This window comes from Crotalus tigris, unplaced genomic scaffold (genome assembly GCF_016545835.1).
Source record: "Crotalus tigris isolate CLP2741 ecotype Arizona unplaced genomic scaffold, ASM1654583v1 scf7180000024281.4978605, whole genome shotgun sequence".
Lineage (NCBI taxonomy): Eukaryota > Metazoa > Chordata > Lepidosauria > Squamata > Viperidae > Crotalus > Crotalus tigris.
In genome coordinates this window covers 257,704-279,678 of record NW_024100453.1, presented here as the reverse complement: position 1 = coordinate 279,678, position 21,975 = coordinate 257,704, and the positions used below count along the sequence as shown (strand labels likewise).

Genomic DNA, 21,975 nt, shown 5'->3' with positions numbered 1-21,975 from the left:
AAGAGAGGAAATCCAAGTATTTTGCTATCAGCCATCAATCCAGTCAATAGTCATGTGGCTTTCAGTTCCTCATGACTGAGCTATTTTATACAATTTTATTGAACAGACAGGTCCCAAGAACATCTCAGTTGGATCCCTTCAACTTCATCTTCCACATCTGCCTGTAACATTAACATGTGGATCTTTAAAAGCACACAAAGTTCATCTACTGACAGGCTGAGGATTAAGAGGACCAGTTCAGAAAATAAAATGAAATTTAACTCTTTTCTTCCCTTCTGCCTTTTTTAGGAAAAAAAAAATGCTTTATCTGCTGAGACAAAATCCCGTATTGCCACCTATAGAAATATGCAATTAGATATATACTGTATGTGCATGCACAAATCCCCTTCCTGTTATCCTTGGCAATCCTGTGAGGTCTCAGCCAACAATATCTGCATAAAAATATATTGTATATCAATTTTGAACAAGGCACTTCTAACATCAGTACAAGCATTCCAAAAATTACTAAAGAAGACAACAGACAGGAATTCTGGGAGTTGAAGTCCACAAGTCTTAAAGTTGCCAAGGTTGAGAACCCCTGGACTACAGAATTAGAAAAAGGAAACCCACATTAGTTTCTAGGTAGCACAAAAGAGGTTATCTTCCAATTAATTCTTCCTGCTGAAGAAGAGAGGAAATCCAAGTTCCAAAGCCAAACCACTGAGCATTTTATTTTTCCCTATGTTTTATTTTCATCCCATACAATCCCATTCTTACAGCATCCAGCAACCATCTTCAACTCTGTTTTTATCCAAAATAACTCTTCACTTCAGCAAACATGTTTTTCTAAATCAACAAATAAGCCTACTATTTTATATTCACATTTTTCTATGACCTACTAAAGAGGAAAAATGCTGGGCTGCACATGCTCTGCCTGGCATAAAGCCTCAATGCACTTCTGACATTTTGCTCAATGTATCTGTGGTATATTTTCAATCCGTCAAGCACTTTCCCAGACAAGCAAAAATCCTTGCATATTCTGTATTCATTCTTGCTAGGCTTTCTTTTATATTGGGGGAGCCCTCTCAGTGTTCTTCTATTCTTCAGGCAGAGATGCATCCTGCAAACACATTAAACAAATTGCACTGCCACTCCATAGGCCAACCTCATCCGTTGTAGATGTGCAACCCTTTCTCTAACTGCACCACCTTACCATATTTCAGTGTTTTTCAACGTTAGTAACTTGAAGATGTCCGGACTTTAATTGTTTCCAGAACACCCCACCCAGCATTTCAACATACTAACAGCATTTATGGCTCCTCACCCATCATTTTCATGACATTCGTTTAATTTCCACTATTCATCATTCCCATACAAAAATAAAATATTCCTTCCAGCATTCCCTCATTTAGGTTTGACCCCAAATAATTTTATCCTTTTTAATTTTAATTAAATTCTCTCCTGCTGGAGGCATCACCAACTTCCCAAACAAGTTTTTATTTCCATTAAAATTGCTCTGCATTTCCTCACCCACTTATTGTTATGTCTTTTGGCCCATTCTTTGCACGGGCACTCACAGTTGTGCGTTGCAGAAATAGCACAAGCCGCCTGTTTTAGTGTGTCCTGAGGGGGAAGCCATATACAACTAGAATGAATAACATTGACTGTTGGTATAAATGTTTTTTTTCCTCAATTGCCCAGTTTAATACAAAAGTAAGAAAATTGAAAGTCCAGCAACTGCAGTAGAAGAACGGGCTAACTGACCCCATAACATTTTTAGAAAACCTGAGGAAACATGCTATTTTTTATAATGCAGACGTATCCCATTAACATCAGCGTCAACTCAATATCTCTATTGAGTCTCATTCCAAAAGTTGCAGATTCTTCGCCAACTTCTAATTTCAGAAGTTGCAAACTATGCTTACTTTAAAAAAGCTTTCCTGAGAACATAACTACTTCATGTAGCTAAGATAGCACCTTTAGATTTTCAAAGTTTTATTAAAACTAATAGAATTTATTTATGAATTGGACAGGGATTGAAATACAACACATGTAAAGTTAAAGCATGAACTATTTATACAACAATCCAAAGAGGCACTAAATAAACATGCATTTTTGACTGAAACGTGAGGATTTGAGGCCTTTTCATCTAACTAAAAGCAGCTATACAGAGGGGGAAGTCTATATATTTTTAACACCCCACCCAAAACCGCCAAGGGATTCACAAAATAAACCTTTAACAAATCCTCTGCCAAAGACTCAGTTAGCTGGCTAGTTGGCTGGTACACACAACTCAAACATCAGAAGGATGGCCTGCTAAGGTGCGCTCCAATATTCCTTCGGTGGTTTCTGAATGACTTACCTCATTGTCATGTGGAGGCAGTTGGTGCAGAAGCTGTTTGATACGGGCTTTCTCTCCAGGGCTGTTGACATAGGGTACTTTGTCTTCTGGTAGACAGCTGTAGTATTGATGAACCTAAATGTTAGAAAAGGAGGGCTGCAGTACAATGTCTTGGATTTTGGTTGGGACACACTTGCTTATAACAAGAAACCAAATATTCTCAGCAGCAGTAATTATTCAACAGCTGGAGATGCATGCAATACATACACACAGAGAGAGATAGGCAACCTTCCTTACAAGGAAGCCCATTTGACAGAAGCGGAAATTTGTTTGACGTAAGGGTCAAAGCGAGAGAAAAACATTAGCTGTTTTCTGTCTAACGCGCCAAGATTGTTTCTTTACCGTCTTCTCAGTTAGTCTCCAGAATGTGAGCATGTTTCCCTTGGCAAGATGGAACTGTCAGCACCTGCCTTTGTAAGCATAGGTTAAGACGCTTCTCCTTGGCATCCAATCTATGACTGGGTAACCGAGCCTCCACCTACACTGCAGCCCTGAAGGCCTTTTCTGTAACAATTTGTGAAAATAATCAGTAGATAAAATCTGTCGGAAGACTGAAAGTTCTCTTTAAGACCCAGAGCATGTAATTAAAAACCATCATGAAAAGTGCAACAGACTAAGCAGTGCAGCGAGACCAGAACCCAGGAAATTCCATTTATAATACGGAGCATTTATGATGTACAGGCAGCTCCCTTTTATTCTACTGCTGTAGCTAAAGATTCCAAACAACAGTACAATGTTGTCTGATGCATACATGAAAGAAGTCTTAACTACAATTATTAGCTTAGATATGAGATAGTAGATATTAAGAGAAAAAGACAGGAAGTATTAAATGTTGAAATAGGAGGAATTTTGGTTACTAAATTTAAGATATATGGAAATTACCAGAAAATAAGAATATTATATTGTATTACTAATTAGTTGATGTAAGATGGTGAGAACTCAAATAGATGTGTATTCTGAACATTAGATCTTGTAATGAATTGTGATAAAGGGAATTGGGTTTATTTAAAATTTGGAAATTATAAATATCAAACGTGAAATATAAATATTAATGGCAAACCAAAAATTGGGAAAAACTAATCACGACATTGATTGTCTAAAAAGATTGAATGTTAAAACAACTAGGATATGTATAAATTAAAAATTATTGATAAATGCAAGAAAGTTATTTTTTATTTAATTGATATAATAAGAATTGTACTAATTTAAAGATGAGACAGTAAATACTAAGGGGAAAAGAGGGGAAACACTTAATGTAATAGTTTGAGATCTGTACTAAAGATATTTGTATGTTATGGAATTATTGAGCAACTCAGCCGCCACGTTGCCTTTCCAATACTTAAATGTAAAACTAGAAAACCAATAAAATTTTCTTTAAAAAAAAATGCCGTACCCACCATCTTGCGGAATGGACCATCCCACTCTCAGTATGCTTCTGATCTAGTACGTAGCTATGTGCATGTCATATTTCATTTCACAACCTATCAAGTCAAGATATAGTTTTCCTCATTTTGGCAGACTGTACCGTAACCCACTGTGTTTTGGAAATTGGCTTAGAACATTATGTGAACCTAGTTTTATTAGGTTTTTTTTTTAGCAAACTATAGCAAAAAAAACAACAACAACCTATGATTTAGAACAGTGGTTCTCAACCTTTCTAATGCCGCGACCCCATAATACAGTTCCCCATGTTGTGGTGACCCCCAACCGCTTATACATCACCGGGTGCCAGGGGCGTGGCCAAAGAAAAGGGGGAAAAATGGCAGACAGCCTTGTTTGGCGACCCCCGTGAAATAGTCGTTCGACCCCAAATGGGGTCCCGACCCACAGCTTGAGAACCACTGATTTAGAATAATCTGTTCTCCCTCCTATTCTGATGTCAGGACAACAGAAAATATGGACAGGGAGTAAAATTGTTATAGGATACGTTAGTGGCCAGATGCTAAAAGTTGAAAAATTGTGATCGCTAGAAAAGAGATCTGGAATGTAAAAATAAGAATTGTACAGGAATATCTCCCAATATATCAAAATGTTTTTAACCACAAATTTTGCCTTCTGACATGGTATAGTCCTGGCAAACAACATCCTGAGATCTAACCAGACTGCTTATTGAATGACTACTAACGTTGTATGAATGTTAAGGATGCAAATAATTCAGTTGAAAAAAGCCACCATTGCCTATTAAAAAGCTGGAGAGACAAGAGCTGTGAAGTCTCATCTTCTAGTCCATCAAAAATCACCTCTGAGAGTGTTCCAAGGGGATTTTTCACATCCTACTGTACCTTGTCCATCAAGGAGAGGTTAATTGGTATGTATTCTCTGAATGAATGAGTGAATGTGAGATACTGGTAAGATACATCAGTGGTCTCCTGCCATTGTTGAATAGTATTCACTGATCTTGTTCTGATGCTGCAAGAAAAAAAAAGGATTGCTAATTCTACAACAGAGGGTCAAGCCTTTTGTTAGAAGGCCATGCACCTCAAAACTTTGAACTTCAAAATTTGACACCACCAAAGATCTCTAATTGGCAATCTAAGTTAAATCTTTCACCTCAATTAGGATGATTACTACAGAATGTTCTGTCTTGATAGACATATCTAGAATAGCAGGCAGGACGGCAGATTGGGGGGGAGGAAACCTTGGGAAGGAGCGTTTAATAGGAATGGATGTTGGCATGTGGGAACAGCATGTAGGGCAGCAGGTCAGAGGAGGAGGAATGCTAGAAAAGAGAGGATAGATAGAAATGGATGAACAACAGGCAAATCAGCAGATTACGGGGAGGACATTGGAGAGGGGAAGATGGACAGTGGTGGAGGAGGGCAAACAGGAACAGCAGGTAGAACAGCGGATCAGGAAGGAAAAGACATTGAGGAAGAGAACATCAATAGGAATGGTTGATGAAAGGCAGGAGCAATATGTTAATCAACAGGTGGGAGGGTTGAAGGAAGGGGGGAAGGATGATAGGAATGGACAACAAAGGGTGTATGAATCGGCAGACTAGGAGAGGAGGGGAGTTGGAGGAGGGAGATGAGATAGGAACTGGCAATGGAATGCAAAAACGGCAGGCAGACCAGCAGCCCAACAGGACTCGTGTAGTGCCGAATCGGAGGAGGCACCTTGCATTGGGTAGAGAGGAGGGATTGAGGAGTGTGTTGGTGATAACAGCGCAGGGAGGGGGAGATGGCACAAGGATGACAGAGTAGAAAAATACAATGTTAGAGTGCAAAAAAGAGAGGGCAGAACAGTCAAGGCAGTTACAGGCAATCAGGAAGAGTGGCCCTGTCACGAGGGCAATGAGTAGGCAATTGGATCAGCAAGGGGATAAAAAGAACTTTCCCACCCCCTAAGCCCCACTCTGAGGACGCTGGCAGAGGACTAGCGAAAGCTAAGTTGTTTTAATCTTGTATATAACTGTTTTTATTGTTTTAAATGTGGTTTTAACAATAAATAACTGGAGTATACTCTTCCCGGAGATCGAAGATTGCATCATTGAACATATCTTTCTATATCTACAGTATTAACATAATAACCAGTTCTTTAAAATGTGGAAATGTAACAATTATTTCTTGAAACTGTGAGATCCTCATTCCCATGAACATTTCAACAACAGAAGCTTATAATCTTTTAAATTGTGCCTAAATCATTAGTTCTTTTAAAATCTGGTTGCAAGATACCTAAGGCCATTGTAGACAGATAGACAATCTTCACCTGGCCTTTGACAAGAGAGTAAAACCTTCTTGCTTCATCATATTTGCCATCTATTATCTTTATGTTTTATTGATTTTATTGTAATATCTTTATTTTGTTCTGCCATAGTCATTCTATTTCTATTTGCAGGACTTTGTACTTGGTGATTTTCTTCTTTGTCTTTTATTCTGCTGTCTCCAGGTACTGAAACATCCACTATCCATATTAGAATTTTAATTATAATATATGTACATATTAAATAATATATGCCAAAAAGTAGATAAATAACTATAATTTTAAAAACTGAAAGAAGTGTGAATGTTAACCAAGAGAGAAAAATCTCCTCTAAAGCAGTCCTAAATTTGATCCAGGATCATTCATACTTGGAGACCAAATGAAATCAATGGGACATGTTATTTGTGATTGCAGTGGTTCCACACTCTATAAGACTGTCTGGATCTAATACATGTGTAATAATCAGGCAAGATAAAATGTTCACTGATTTTGTAATCTCAGGTTGAAGAAATTAAGCTTCTTAATATAGCCATCTCAACACCTTAGGCTTGATTTTGCATCTGATGGCTCACACGTGTAGAATTTTCAGAGTAGTTATGATGCTCTCACTAAACAACTGAAAGGGGATTGTATTTTCACAAAATAGCTTCCATGATGGATGGAACACATTGGGGGGGGGGGGAAGCCATTGGCTGTTTTCTGCCAGCTTCTTTAGCTTTGAGGGTGTACCCTTGCTACCTAGCTTATCTCCTCCTGAAAAATGACTACATTTCAAAGCAAAGCATTGGACTGCAGATATTTAACTCATCCAGCCAGCCAGCCAGCCAGTCATTCACACACAAGAGGCCTAAGGATATTCTTGGGTCTAAAGATAAAGCCAGAAGCTGGTGGTGCTAGCTTCCCATTTATTGTTTTTTTTTTAATTCAAAACTCTTTTAAAAGAGAAGAGTTTATGGGAAAATTGGTTCCCATGGGCATAGTACTTGTCCCTAAAATATTTATTTTTGAATGGTCCAAATTTCAAATGCAAGGGAGCTTCACAAAGCTAGGGTCATCCCTAAGAAGGTCCTTCCCCAGTAGATTCCAGCTGATCTTCTTTCTGAGTCAGCAACCGTAATAAACCAAGATTGGAGGCCTTAAGATATGAAAGTATCTTAGGATACTTTCAGGAAAGCATATCTCACACCATGTAGGGAATTAGATATAACACAAGGACCTTGATATGGACAACTAAGGTAAGAATGCCAGTTATATGCTCCTGCTAGAAAACATCTGACAGAAATTCAGCTGCCCCTTTTTCCTACTGTTACTATTTCTGAGGTTTCTTCAAGGGCAAACCTAAGTGATGTGTATTATAATATTCAAATTGGAAGACTGGTATCTGAATAATAATGGTTGAATCATATTTTTCCAGGAAGGGACACAATAGCTATCCTCATAACTGTAGTGACTTTTTAGCCACTTACATCTCTCCTTCAGTCCACAATCCAGTCCAAGGAAGAATCTAACAAAGTTCTTAACACATCTGATAGACTGAAAGTTGCGCTAATTGTCATCCACAAAGATAGCAGCTAACTTTACACACCTAATTTATACTTGACTTATTTATCTATAAAGACAGTGAACAATTGGCAAGAGAAGATAACTGAAAGGCAATCGGGTTATCACATGAGTAAGTATTTGTTTCCTGGCCCCTACACAAAACCAAAACAATAACACAATGTAGAATTATTTTAACTTCCCACTGGCAAGTTTTCTAGAAGTCTGCTGGAACTATCTCTCAACAGTCTGGAAAAAATAACTCTACAGGCATGGGCAAATGAGTTGGGAAAACATAACCTGACAAAAGAAAACTTCGTAAAGAAAGCAAGTCCTGACCTGTATTTCATCACCTAAAATGAACTACAGATCGTTAAGAAAAATAGTATCTTTTCCCATAAATATCCACTCAGGTAAACTCAGTTGCTGTCTATCATAGATTTTTCCCCTGACATACAATTACCTACCTAGCCTCCCTAGGTGATTTCATTTCCTTATTATGAAGATAAATCCTTCAAGTCTCCATTAAATAATTTTCGGAGGCTTTGATTTTTATCAGCCTCAGAATCATCTGACATACCTTTTTCTTAACTATGAAAACGAACACATCATTAAGAGAGAATACCCAGAAGATAGTTATGATATGTTAAATTTTCTCATACTAAGTTCTTACATCACTTGGGATAAATAAATCTTGCCAGCCTCTTTTGCGCATGGATTATCCAAATGCATTCACATTTCTCTCTCAGAATGATATTTATTATTTATTTTACTGAACAAATTTACTGTATAGGGCAGTCCATTCATAAGTATGGGTTCTGACTTACAGTACATACAAATTCAGGTTGAACACAGACTTAGGAACAAAGCTCATTCTTAACCTGGGGATTGCCTGTATCTTATCTAGTTTCCAGATTTGGCTCATACCCAGACTGTCAACTATTTAGACCTGCACTGATGTCCTGGTGGACATTTTGTGCCATCTACAAAATTTTGCTTCTCCTTTTCCAGAGTGGAAGACATTAACTAATAATACAAGAGAAAAAGCAGGCCTGATTAGATTTAAGGTGATTGTTGAAAACTGAATAAAATAGTCTTATCCAGTATAACTTGGGGATGGATATATGCTGGCAGAAATATATACACAATTGTATAGAACAAAGATGTCAAACTGCTGGCCTAAGGGCTGGATGCATCACACAGAAGCCACACCCACCCCATTGCCGGCACTGGCAAAACAGTCCTGATATGTCTCACAATGTGATGTGACATCGCGAGTTTGATATGTCTGGTATAGAATATATGGTGATGATGTCATCATAAGCACTGATGACGTTACCTAGTTTGGTAATGAAATGTCTGCAACGAAACTACCAAGCTCAGAGATCACCAAGGACCCCATATACAAAATGCTATAGTTCCATCTGGCGTTGGCATAGCCCTAGCTGCTAGTAATGCTAATAATCCAGTATTGAAATATGTCCACACTTTCAGCATGTCTCTTATAAAGGAAAGTGACTTAGGATAGCCAATAATTAGATATTTATGAATCCTACCATCATTAGTCAATAGATGGTTAGTTAAATAAAAATTAAAGGAGTAGATTCAATTATCAACGTACTACAATAAACATGGGAACATCATTCCACATTGTTTCCCCTATTTGCCATGCCCTGTTTTGTGTGTTCCCTGTATCACTATCACATTCTCTGGGTAGCTACCACTGCTGCGAAAGTGAATGAGCAAATGGCAGAGGAAACGGAGTGTGGTTTGAACAAATTCAGCATACAGCGCACTGAATTTGGCTATGTTCTCCATAATCTTTGTAAAATGTTTTCCTCTCTCAAAATGTTAATTATAAATATGAAAAGCCAATTGACAAACCTGCCATCCTAAATGCAACATTGGGGGGGGGAGAGAAGAGCTGGGATATTTCTTAAAACTTAGAGAAAAATAGTTTCTGTGTCTGTGTTTTGTTACGAAATTGTGGAGCAGTACAGAATGTTATTCATAGTGAAGGCCTTTGGAAATAAATGTGAAATTAAATACAGCTATTGACATAATGTAAACACTTTACTTGGTAGAATTTAAAATGTTGGAAGCAATGAAGAGAATTGCTAAAGCAAGTCTAGTCTTGCATCAAACAAAAACTTGGAGAATCATGCAACTAAGGATTTCAGAAATTGGTCAGAGGAAAACAAGACAAACCAAAGGTGGTTTTTTTTTAAATAAATACGAATCTTTTCTTTTTCCCCAAAAAGTACTGATTTTTCATTTTGCCACAGAGAAAAGCAGTTCAAACAGTAAGGAGTTAAATAAAGATATTGGCAGTAAGAAGGCAATAAGCATCTTAGGAATTAACAGTTCCTTCAAGCATAATGGGGGGAAAAATGAGCTGGGGGAGGGAGCTTTATAAATGAAGCAACCAGGGAAATTCTCTTTCAACTTGAGCCAATTTTATTCAAAGGATTTGAGAGAAAGAATTACAGTAGCTTGTAATGCATATACTTACCTATCAGTCATATTTGGTATTTTACTTCTGCTGTTTTTTTCTTGTTTTTAGATTTTTTTCAAGTTTTAAAAGACAGTAGTATGTTCCTTAGGGAGAACTAAAATCTTGGAAGACTTTCTTTAAAAGCTTTGGGAAATGGATATAGAATTTAGGCACAGTAATTGATATGCAGCAATGGAGGATTTCAATGGAAAAACATTAAATTTATACCAAATATTATACTTAGGCAAAACTGTTTTGCTGCTGATATATTATTCCACTAATAGAGAGTTCGCTTTTTAAAAATTGCTGGAAATATAAGGATCAGGTTCGATTATTTTTCCATCTTTGGTGGCAACATTATCAAGCTCAACACTTTTGGAAAATGATTTATAATAAAATGAAACAATTTCTACAAGTTGGGGTTCTCTTTCCAGCCTTCTATTTTTAAGTTAAATATTACTAAACCTTTTATTCCCATAAAGAATACCAAACTAGCTTTCTATATGTTTAAAAGCTGCAAGGCTTTTTATTGGAAGGCATGTACAGTTCCTCTCTAAAAGAACAGCTAATTAAGTAGTGGGAGTACACCTAGATGTCTAAAATAACTTTGTGTTACTGATTGGACAGAAATTACTTCGTGAGATATATTGTGTTGATTTGCTTTTGAAATGTACAAACCAACTAGATTATAATACTGGCATGCATTTTTTAAAAAAATAATACAATATTCAGTTATCTGAAGCCAACTAATGAAATATTTTCTTACCTAATTGTCTTATTTAATTCTGTGATCCTTGTAAATTTCCTTTTTATTCCCTTTATGTTTTATATTTATTTTTTCTTCTTCTCTTTTCTTGTTTTTTTTCCTTTGTCAAAAATATTTAATAAATATATTGTAAATTTTTTTTACAATGGGGTCGCGATGGGTCCAACCAACACGACTTTCCAACTAACAACAAACTTTTTAAAAAGCTTTGGAGACTCTAGAAATTTTAGCCCTTTCATATTTGTTCATTTTTTTTGCCTCTCACTCTCTCTCTTGAAAGTTTAATAAAATGATTTTTAAAAAATAGATGTTCCAACCATTTCCCTGAGAAATGGCATTCATCAGCAAAGAATCATTGCACTAGACTAATCTATCTACTTCACCATGGCCAGCCAGGTCCATATGAGGAGCCAACTACCAGAAGTAGCATCCAGAAAAATCTAAAATGTGTTAAGTGTCTTGAAAAGTACAACTTTCCCATACATATTTTAGCATTTTAAAATATTTATACCCATGCTTTACTAGCCAGGCTGTTGGCTTATGCAAAGATAGCTGTCTCTGGTCTTTATTACTAAAACCAGCCTGAAATCACATTCTGCTTATATTGCAATTCTAAATATGATTATGCAGAAGCTGGAATAACACAAATCATGCAAAATTTCCTGCAACAGCGATGTGAAGCTCCGGTATGTGATGTGAACTGAAGGTTATTTAATCGATTCATCTCATTGCATCAAATCTTTAAAAATTAAACTGGAATAGGTACCCTTGAACTGTTGTGGAGAGGTCTGAAGACAATGTATTGATATCAGGGACTCTGACATACTTTCTGGAATGGAAATGCACCCCCATTACTTAACAAAGCCACTTACCCCCAACTTCTCCCCCAAAAAGTATTTAGCAAGGATCTCCTGAGATTTTGCTTAGTGAAGCTACAACTGGACAAAGCCAATGTAAGACTGAGTCTATCCTATATAGAGAGCGAATTTTATTCTGGTGATCTTGAGGTATTGTTTAGGACATTCTGTATCTGTTTTGCTTCAGAAGCAAGTCAGTTCACTGGATCCACTCATATGATTCAGACACTGCCTCAGAATGCACCACTGACATAAAGATGTGCTACAAACAAGCAACGTTGATTAGAACATCAGGTTTTCATTTTCTGCAGAATGTAAACATTCATAAGTTACTTCAATAGAAACATAGTGGTAGTTTTTTCCAAATTTAGTGACTCAATGTTCAGTCTACACATGTTCAGAGGCTTTCAAATTCAGCACGCAATCGGCTGTTACCAGATTTGCTTCTGGTTCATTATATTTGGCATGGTTACTACACAATTAAAGAAAATTTCTGACACTGGCTAATTTAACAGTGGGTTAGGCCATTTTGTTCAGTGCAGGTTCGATTCCGGCTAGAGTATGTTAATCTCCATGGAAAATGTTCTACTTCTTACCTTATTCTCCATGGATGATGCTCTACATCTAACCATTATAAATCTTCCTTTCAGGATGCCAAAACCAGCATAGAGAAATGGGAATGATGTAATTATGGGCATAAATATGAAAAAATGTGTCTAATTTTCCATGTTTGTCCAAAAATTAAATGCTCCAAAAAAAACCCTAGATTTTGCAAGGAGATGGAACCAGAATGGAATATAATTATAGTTATAGTTATATAACTAGACCCCAGACAAAGCCAAGCATCCCTTAAATGCTTCCAATTATAGCAATAAAAATCATTGCTCTTTACTGACCCATCTAGATGGCCCAGTAACTGACACACATTATCCAAAGCTTGACAGGGCACAAGTGCAATTATCTGTAATTGCTGTCATGCATGATCACATATATGACACTATAAGCCACTCTCCTGTCTGTTATGAGAAGGTAGAATTTACGATGACAGCTCCTCGGAGATTTGGTTTTGCCATTTCTGTCTATCACTGACTCCCAAAAACATGGATTTAAACATACGCAGGATCTTTATAATGAGCTCAATTACATGGATAAAGCATCTGGCTCCCCTTATGACTGATGCCACAGGTTTATCATCGTTCTAGTGATTCATTCTAGAGAAATATGACTGTTATTTTCTCCAATAAGTGTGCACAAATAAGACTGAAAAAGCAGAATTTGATCAAGAGAAAAGGAACCAGTGTTGTGTCATCATTAGGGTAAAGGTTAGACCAATTTGGTTAAGGCAGCAGGCTAGAAGCCAGGAGACCTTGAGTTCCAGTCCTGCCTTGGAAAGCTGGTTGGTTGACATTGGACCAGTCAGCCAACCCAACTCATAGTGTCGTTCTTGTGAGGAAAAGAGGAGAAAAAAGGAGCGTGTAATAAACAACAGGATAGTAAATAAGCAAGTAAGTGAATAAGAAAGTCTAGAATTGGACAGAACCATGTTTATGTCTACCCTCAATAACTCCCCTCCCAGATGTCTCTCAGTCAATCACTCTCTCACCCCCCCCCCATGTACTTCAGAGGACCACTATTATAGAGATTAAAATGGTAACTCAGATAACACCCCCCCCCCGGTGTTCCTAGAAGAAAGACATAATGTAATAGCTAAATCATAATAAATACATTTTGGTATCTTTTAATAAACATAGTCTTCTGCTCAGTTACACAGAATAAGTTTTATTGGACTTCCTTTAAAAGAAATGATAAGATTGCCTCTTACATGATATTGAATGTGAGACTTAAATTTGCTCTCACACTGTAAAAGCAAGGGCAAGATCAAAGTTGAGTCCAGCAGATTATTAAATGGCTTGAAAGATCCATGCTCTGATACTCATCAATGGAGTTTTATAATTTCTTAAAGATATGTAATCATGCTGTGTTCAGCTTTGGTTCATAGCAGAAAATCCTCCTTAGGAATTAGAGAAAAAGAGAGCAATTGCCAACCATCGCATTTCACTGATATTTTGACTCTACTCTGTATAATATGATCAACGGTGTCATTTTAAAGTAAGAAATTCAAAATGGCTCCAGCAATATGCAAGTCATTTTACTGACACTGAAGTTTTGTTAGATCCCCAATAACCATTTCAGTCTTATATTCCTCAGAGATGACACCCAGGGGAGCGTAATATACAGATAATAAAGACAGGAAAAATTTTGAGATGGTAAAATGTGCTTTTAGAAATCAGCTTCAGGATATCATTCTGAAACATAATCTTATGCTGGCACTGCAAACATTAAGAGACAAGCATCATCATCTGAGGTACAAGCATAATCCCATAGATTTCATCTGTCAAATAATGAAGTGGAAAAACAGAAAAATTGAAAACCTTTTATAAGATACAAACATCAGCCAATGGAAATGTATGATATAAATAATAATTTTATAGGAAGTGGTTAACGACCCTCTCCCCAGAAGTAGAGTATAATACATCTGCAGGAAACAAAAGCCCTTGGGAAAGACTCAACAGGTGGATAAAAATGCAGACAGTTTAAACAGCAGGCTGATCTTGAGACCAACCATAATAATAACATCTGTAAAAGTTATCATTTGTCAGAAATGAAAAATTGATGGGTTAGGGCAGGCATGTCAAACTCGCAATGTCACATGATGTCGCGTGACGTATCGGGACTTTCTCCTCATTGCTGGCAATGGGGTGGGTGCGATTTCGGCATGACACATCCGACCCACGGGCTGGCAGTTTGACATGCCTGGGTTAGGGTTTTGAATAAAGTATTCAAATATGAGCAGGTAACAAAATATTGTGGCTTTCTAAATTCAAACTGATAAAGTCTTGGCTAATAAGACCTAACTGTTGTTCAAAAGAAAATATGTGTAATTGATGTGGTAATATTTGATGAGGATAGTAGAAGACAATGAATTAGAGAAGATCACAAAGTAGCAAGTTCAGAAAAGCAAGGCTGAAAGATTATGGCATAAACCAGCCTTAGTGGTTCCAGTGGTTATCAACACATGGTGCAAAAGGGCGTTGTCTTACCTGAAAGTCTTTTCTCAGCATGATGATGGATAATCCATGGATTGGGTTTCCTGAAGTCCCTTCTACCCAATTAGACTAAGACTGAGAGATAGCCACGCCTCTTGCTGGGTCACGTTTACCCAGTTCCAATGAAGGTGAAGCAACAGACAAAGCCAGTTGTGTTGGTTTCCAGACTCCTGCCACAGTGCCCAATAATCAGTAAAGGGCGAGAGTGGATTATCCATCATCATGCTGAGAAAAGGCGTCCAGGTAAGACAATGCCCCTTCTCCAGCGTGAGGATGGATAATCCACAGATTGGGACATATCAAAGCCTGTCTGTCCCTGGGTGGGGAGGAACAGACGGGGCATATGATGCAGGAGGTGACACTACCCTCTGTAATACTCTACGGCCAAAGGCAGCACCAGCGGAGGCAAAGCTATCAATTTTATAGTGACGGATAAATGGGGAAGGTGACAACCAGGTCGTTGCCCTACAGATGTCGTCAATGGGCGCCTGTGTGGCCCAGGCCGCAGAGGTGGCAGCACTACGAGTAGAGTGAGCCGTGATACGTGAAGGAATGGCTAAAGACTGCGATTGGTATGCCCTCGCAATACAAGCCTTAATCCACCTGGCAATAGTGGAAGAAGAAACCTTGAGCCCAATAGAGGCAGGATAGAAAGAGAGGAAAAGTGCCTCTGACCTACGGAAAGAAGCAGTCCTTTTAATGTAAACGCGTAGCGCCCTGCGAACATCCAAGGTGTGCCATCTGTGTTCCAAGTCACAAGATGGACTAGAGCAGAAACTCTGCAACACCACCTCCTGTGACCGGTGAAACAAAGAGTTTACCTTAGGAATGAAGATGGGATCCAAACGTAGGATCACGCAATTGAGGCAAAACAGTAGGATCACGCAATTGAGGCAAAACAGGCAGAGATCCTTCCTGACCAAGAGAGCGGCCAATTCAGATATGCGCCTGGCCGAGGTCATTGCCACTAAAAAGGTCACCTTCATAGATAAGAGATTGAAATCACAGGAACGAAGTGGTTTGAAAGGCGACCTGCAAAACTCTCGAAAGATCCCAAGAGGGGTACTGATGAACCGTTGGAGGTCTAGTATTAATTGCCCCCTTTATGAAGGAATAGATTACCGGATGGTGTGCAAGTGAGGAAGAGTCATCATAAGAAAGAACCGTGGCCAAAGCCGCAACCTGTCTCCTGATAGTACTAGGAGACAGACCCTTATCCATTCCATCCAGTAAAAACTGTAGCACCTGAGGCACCCTGAGAGATGACAACTGGACATGATGCTTGGATATCCAAGATATAAAATTCTTTCAAGTAGAGTCATAAACTCTATTAGTTGATGGGCGTCTAGACGCTTGGATCATATCAATGACCCTTGGAGGATAAGCTTCCTCAATCAGATGTCTCCCCTCAATCGCCATATGGTTAACTGTAGCCATTGAGGGTCAGAATGTCAAAGTGCCCCTTGACTGAGTGCTATTCGGTCTGGGGATATCTTCCACGGAACTGATACTGACAGGCTCATGAGATCGGTGAACCACGGGCGCCTCGGCCAATGAGGGGCTATGAGGACAATCTCCACCTTCTCTCACAGAATCTTGCGGATGATGGCCAGAAGTAGAGGGAGTGGAGGAAAAGTGTAAAGAAGTCCCTGGGGCCACAGAATGCACAGGGCATCTACCCCCTCCAACCCTGGGGACGGAAAAACAGGAGAAAAACCTTAGAAGTTGGGAGTTCGCTGCCGAGGCAAATAAGTCTAGAACGGGTGGCCTACCCTGTGAGATATTGCTAGGAACAGTGCTGGATCCAGTCGCCACTCTGAATGATCCACCACTGCCCTGCTGAGAGCGTCCGCCTGCTGGTTGATTGCCCCCGAGATGTGATCCGCCTTTATCGAGGACAGACTGGCCTCTGCCCAAGAGCAGAGCAGTCTGGCTTCCGTCATCAGAGAACTCAACCTGGTGCCCCCTTGATGGTTCACATGGGCTTTGGCCGCTATGTTGTCCATGAGGATGAGAACGTGCTGGCCTCTCAACCTTGTGACTGAAGTGACACAACGCCAGGTGAATTGCCCTGAGTTCCAGCCAATTTATATTGTGTTTCAAATCCTCCTTGGACCATCTCCCCTGGGCTATCTGAGACTGGAGGTGAGCCCCCCCAGCCGAAGAGACTGGTGTCCGTGGTGAGCACGATCTGTGATGGCTCCCTGAATTTCGAGCCCTTGTTGATGGCCCGAGAACTCCACCATCGGAGTGAACTCGATACCAGAGGGGTCAACCTCACCTGCTTGTTGGAGGATGTTAATTTTTGCCTCTGAAAGGGGAGGAGGAACCACTGAAGGGCTCTTGAATGTAGTCTGGTCCAAGGTATGATTGCGATGCAAGAGATCATCTTGCCTAAGAGCTGGGACAGAGTGAGAGAGTGTCCTGGTCCGTTGCACCTGGTGGACAAGGGCCCTGAGACTGACTATGCAGTCTGGCAACAGGTAGACCATGCAGCATGTTGTATTATTACTACTCCCAGATGAAGTAGCCGCGTGGATGGAATCAGTTGGCTTTTGAGAAAATTCACCAAGAATCCGTGGTTCTGGAGCACCTCTACTGTACGGGCTACCTCTGACCACGCAGCCTGAACTGACACTGATTGGATGAGGATGTCGTCCAGGTAACACTGGATCCAAATGGACTCCAGTCTGAGGTGAGCTGCCAGAACCGACAAGATCTTCTTGAATACTCTCGGGGCGGATGAAAGGCCAAACGGAAGCGCTCTGTATTGATAGTGATAAGATCTGTAGCAGAATCTGAGAAAGCTGCGATGTGATGGAAATATTGGGATATGTAGGTACGCCTCCGTGAGGTCGATGGACGTCAGGAGGTCGTTCCTTCTTATGCTGGCCAAGATGGATTGCAGGGTCTGCATTTTGAATTTTTTGTATACCAGGTAAGAATTTAACCTTTTTAGGTCCAGAATGGCCCTCTATCCTCCGAGGTCTTTGGAACTATAAAGAGGATTGAATAAAAACCTCGCCCCCTCTGATCGGGAGGGACTGGTTCTACCGTTTTTATTTTGATAAGATGGGAAATGGTCTCCTAAATGAGAGCCCGTTTTGACGGGTTTGAAGGTGGTGGGCAAGAAATGAATCGGTTTGCCGGTTTTGAGAAAAACTCCAAGGTCAGACCATTGGTGACGGTGGACAAAACCCAGGCGTCGCTGGTAATGTTCCCCCAGTTCTGAGAGAACAGGGAGAGCCGACCACCTATGGGGGGTCCCTCCCTGGAGTCACTTATTCCTCCGATAGGAACGGCCCCCCACACCTCGAAAGGCCGCTTAAACTGCTGTTGTTGCCTGGGCTTGGGTCCAAAATGTTCCGTTTGACGGTCCGATCTTGGAGGAAATGAACATGTGGGTTGTGACCAGTTAGAACCCTGGGTATTGCCCTGGAATCCCTGACGGCGATAAAAGGGAGCAGACTTCCTGTCCGATCGCCTGGCCTGGTGAGCAAGTACCTTTTTCTTATCCTTGTTCTCTATCAAGTATGGCTCCAGGGCTTCCCCAAACAATTTTCCGCCCGTGTAAGGAGCGGTGGCCAAACACCCTTTGGATTTTAGATCTGCCCGCCATTGCTTCAGCCAAAGCAGTCGCATGGTAGAAACATTGGTTGCTATCACTCTGACTGAAAATCCGGTGGCATGCAACATGGCATTGGCCGTGTATTCCACCGCCGCTAATAACTTACCCAATGTCTGATGGGCGCGTACCTGATCCTGCGGGATCATGCCCCAAAGCTCCCGGAGCCAGGTGATAGAAGATTGTGAGAAGAAAGAGGCTGACGTGGAAGCCTTTACCGTTTGAAAAACTGGGAGTAAGGGATGTGTTCACAGTCGGGACCTCCAGGAGGTTGGTTAAGGATGGTGCCATGCTAAACAGCTTTTTGTCAGAGGACCCTGGGACAGGAGAAACCCCAAGATTGGTCCACTGTTTTTTTACTGTGTTGGCAAAGAATGGAGGACAAGGAATATGTCTTTGAGTCACTGTGGGCTCAGAAAACAGAGGATTTGAAGACTGACTGCTGGAAGGGGTGGGTTGTGGGTCTGGCTCTGGGGCAATCTGGGATGTGGCCGTGGCCTTGGCTAGAATGGTCTTGAATAGAGTGGGATCAAAGAGGCCTACAAAAGGGAAGGGCTCCTGAGGAGCATTGTCTGATAAAGCTGTCCCCAGGATTCATCAATTTCCGAATAAGAATCCCCACCCTGTGAGGATTGATCGGAAGTAATGGAATAAGCGTAATCAGGGGTGGTAGACCGATGCTGGGAGGGTGTCAGGGTTTGGGATTTCTGTAGGGATGAGAGACTCTCTAATACCTGCGTGAGCATGGATTGGAGTTGTTCCGGCGCAATCGTCTGTGACGACTTAGGATGGAGACCAGCGGCCGTGGATGTGAACGTGGCCGGTGGAGTAGATTGAGGATTAAGTGAGGGAGCCCCCCAGCTTGGACTAGGATTAGATGTCATGGGACTAATGGGTTGAGATTGAGACCCACCCTCCGGAGACAATGAACCTGTGCAATTGTGGTTACCTGAGGGCTGAAAGGAGAAGTCTCAAAAGTCTCAGATGCAGCTTGCACATGTTGTGATGGAGCTGTCTTTTGAGCCCTGGATATCTGCCTCTCTAGGACCTGATGTCTCCTAGCGGCTTCCTTTTCTGCCGTCTTGGATGGCACTTTTCCAGATAAGGCCTTTGCTTTTGCTTTGACTTTGCCGGCTGCCTCCGCTTTTGGAGATTTGCGTCTCCTTTTACTTGGAGGACTGGTAGGTGCCAGAACCATTTGAGGCTGCTTGTCTTCAGCCATCGCTTGTGTACCCTTCAGCGCAAGTCTGAGAATGGGTCTAAGAAAAGCAAGAAATAAGGTCTTAAGGTGAAAAACAGTAGAAAACTGGTAAAACCAGTTTGGCTCTTGGCACAGCAAGTAAGATTTGAAAAACCCTTCAGCACAAGTCTGAGAATGGGTTGTACCAGGTAGTAAGGACTGGAAAACCAGTATGGACTCCTTGCAAAAGAGCTAGGCCTGAGACCCTTCAGCACAAGTCTGAGAATGGGTTTGTACCAGGCAGTAAAGGCTGGAAAATCAATATGGACACCTTTTGAAGGAACTAGGCCTGAGACCCTTCAGAACAAGTCTGAGAATGGGTCTAGAACAGGCTAGGAGCTGAGGCCCAGTATGGGACTGCAGAGACTGGTGAGACCAGTATGTGAGCTCCTTGCCAAAAACAACTGTGAAACACAGTATATGACAAATAGGTTCTTAGTAGGCAGTAGAGGTGAGAGAATCCAACTCCCAATGAAAGATAATTCAATTATACTGTTGCAATAAATTGCCAGAGGCAATGACAAGTGGATGTGGCTGGGGAAAAATGCTTGGAGATTACCTCCACTAGGTCAGCCCTCCCCAGAAATGGAGGGGGGGAACTGTTCCAGCCACTCAGTAAGACCAGAAAGGTTAATTTAGCCTTAGAGAAATTAAACTGCGCAATAAGTATTCTTTTTTAAATTCCAAAATGGCGACCGCCAGCCACATGGCGATCAACCTATGGCCCTAACGCCGGCCCTGCAGTACAGGCCTCGCCCAAAAAATAAAATGGCAGCCGCCAGCCACGTGGCGACTCGCCGGTAGCCGCAATCGTCTGGACAAAGCTCGGACGATCAGCTGTCATTCGGGGCTTCCGGGGCAGTCCCTTGATCGACCAAGCCTTGCAAATAAAGTGAAACAGGCCCCCCACTGAGGCCTCAGCAGTCCGGGACGAACTGCCATGCCCTGGGCCTCCGCCGACCAGCTGGATCAAATGGAAAGCTCCGCAACTGCCCAAAGCCTCGAAAGCAAAAGGTAAACAAAGAACCTTGTGCTGCGGCTACAGGCTCCCCAAAGCCCTGAGCACTCAACCGGAAGAAACACAAGCCTCGTACTGAGGCTGCAACAGCCGGGGAATGTAAACTAAAAGGACTCGGAGGGGAGGGGAGGACCCGAGGGAGGAAAACACAGGAAAAATACAGTGTTTTGAAGAGAAAGTAAAGGGGAAAAGAAGGATAATCCATGGATAGGAATAAGGGAAAACAATTTTTTAAAAATAAAACCTGAGTCTGGAGAGAAGCACCAATGCGTCTTGTCTGGGTAAAGACTAAGACGGAACTGGGTAAACGTGAGTGGCTATCTCTCAGTCTTAGTCTAATTGGATAGAAGGGACTTCAGGAAACCCAATCCGTGGATTATCCATTCTCATGCTGGAGAATAAAGGAGAATATTTCAATAGGGTTGAAATGAGGGATCCTTTGCTGCCACTTTGTATTCTAGTGCCTTGCTTTGTCAATGTAGGTAGGGGTGGTCTTATAGATTCTTTGGTTGGGCTTCTTTGGTAGTTTCTTGATTGGGGTATTTTTTACTTGATTGTTGGTTTGATGTTGGAGTTAATCTATGCTGATCTGGGAGATGATTGCTGGTGGAGAGGTGCTTGGGTCTTTTTGTTCCCTTTTTGGCTGGTTGATTGTCTCTTTTGCATAGTCTATAGATGTTGTTAATGTATATATGTCTATTGATTTGTCAGAGTGCCAGGCTTCTAGAAATTCCCTGGTGTTTTTGGACTTGGCTTGGTTCAATTTTCCCAATTGAAACTATGGTTAAGTCTGTCTACATGTTGTGAAATTAAAGAGTTTTCATCACGTCTTTTGACTGCCAGTTGTGTTCATGGATAGGTGCTGTCAGAACTGATCTACAGTTGATTTTGTGAATAGATCACATGTGCTGGTAAGAGTGTCTAGAACACACCAAATATATCTACCAATAAAAGAGTTGCCCACCTCTAGTTTAGGTTCATTACATTGATTGTACTTTTGGATTTTAAATACTTCTAAGTCAATTTATAAGGAGAAACGTCCTCTGATGACATCTTACATAATTAAGCTTAGTACAATAATAAAATAGCACAACAATTAACAATCATTATTAACAAACCACCAGCTCAGACAATGCTATAATCTAGGCTGCAATTGTAACTAAACACCAATACTAAAAGGTCTATAAAACAAGTAAAAGAAAGGCTGTATGACTGTACAGCCCTTTCCTAAAAGATTGCAATGATGA

At 40.7% G+C, this 21,975-nt stretch overlaps 1 protein-coding gene across 1 annotated transcript in view; it reads right to left on the bottom strand.

The window, feature by feature from the left end:
* LOC120299171 (prickle-like protein 2) overlaps positions 1-21,975 on the bottom strand; it is a 143,239-nt gene that overhangs the window by 40,452 nt on the left and 80,812 nt on the right. Inside the window, 1 exon segment of the mRNA XM_039323687.1 lies at positions 2,342-2,455. Within this exon segment, the coding sequence (XP_039179621.1) occupies positions 2,342-2,455 (114 nt within the window).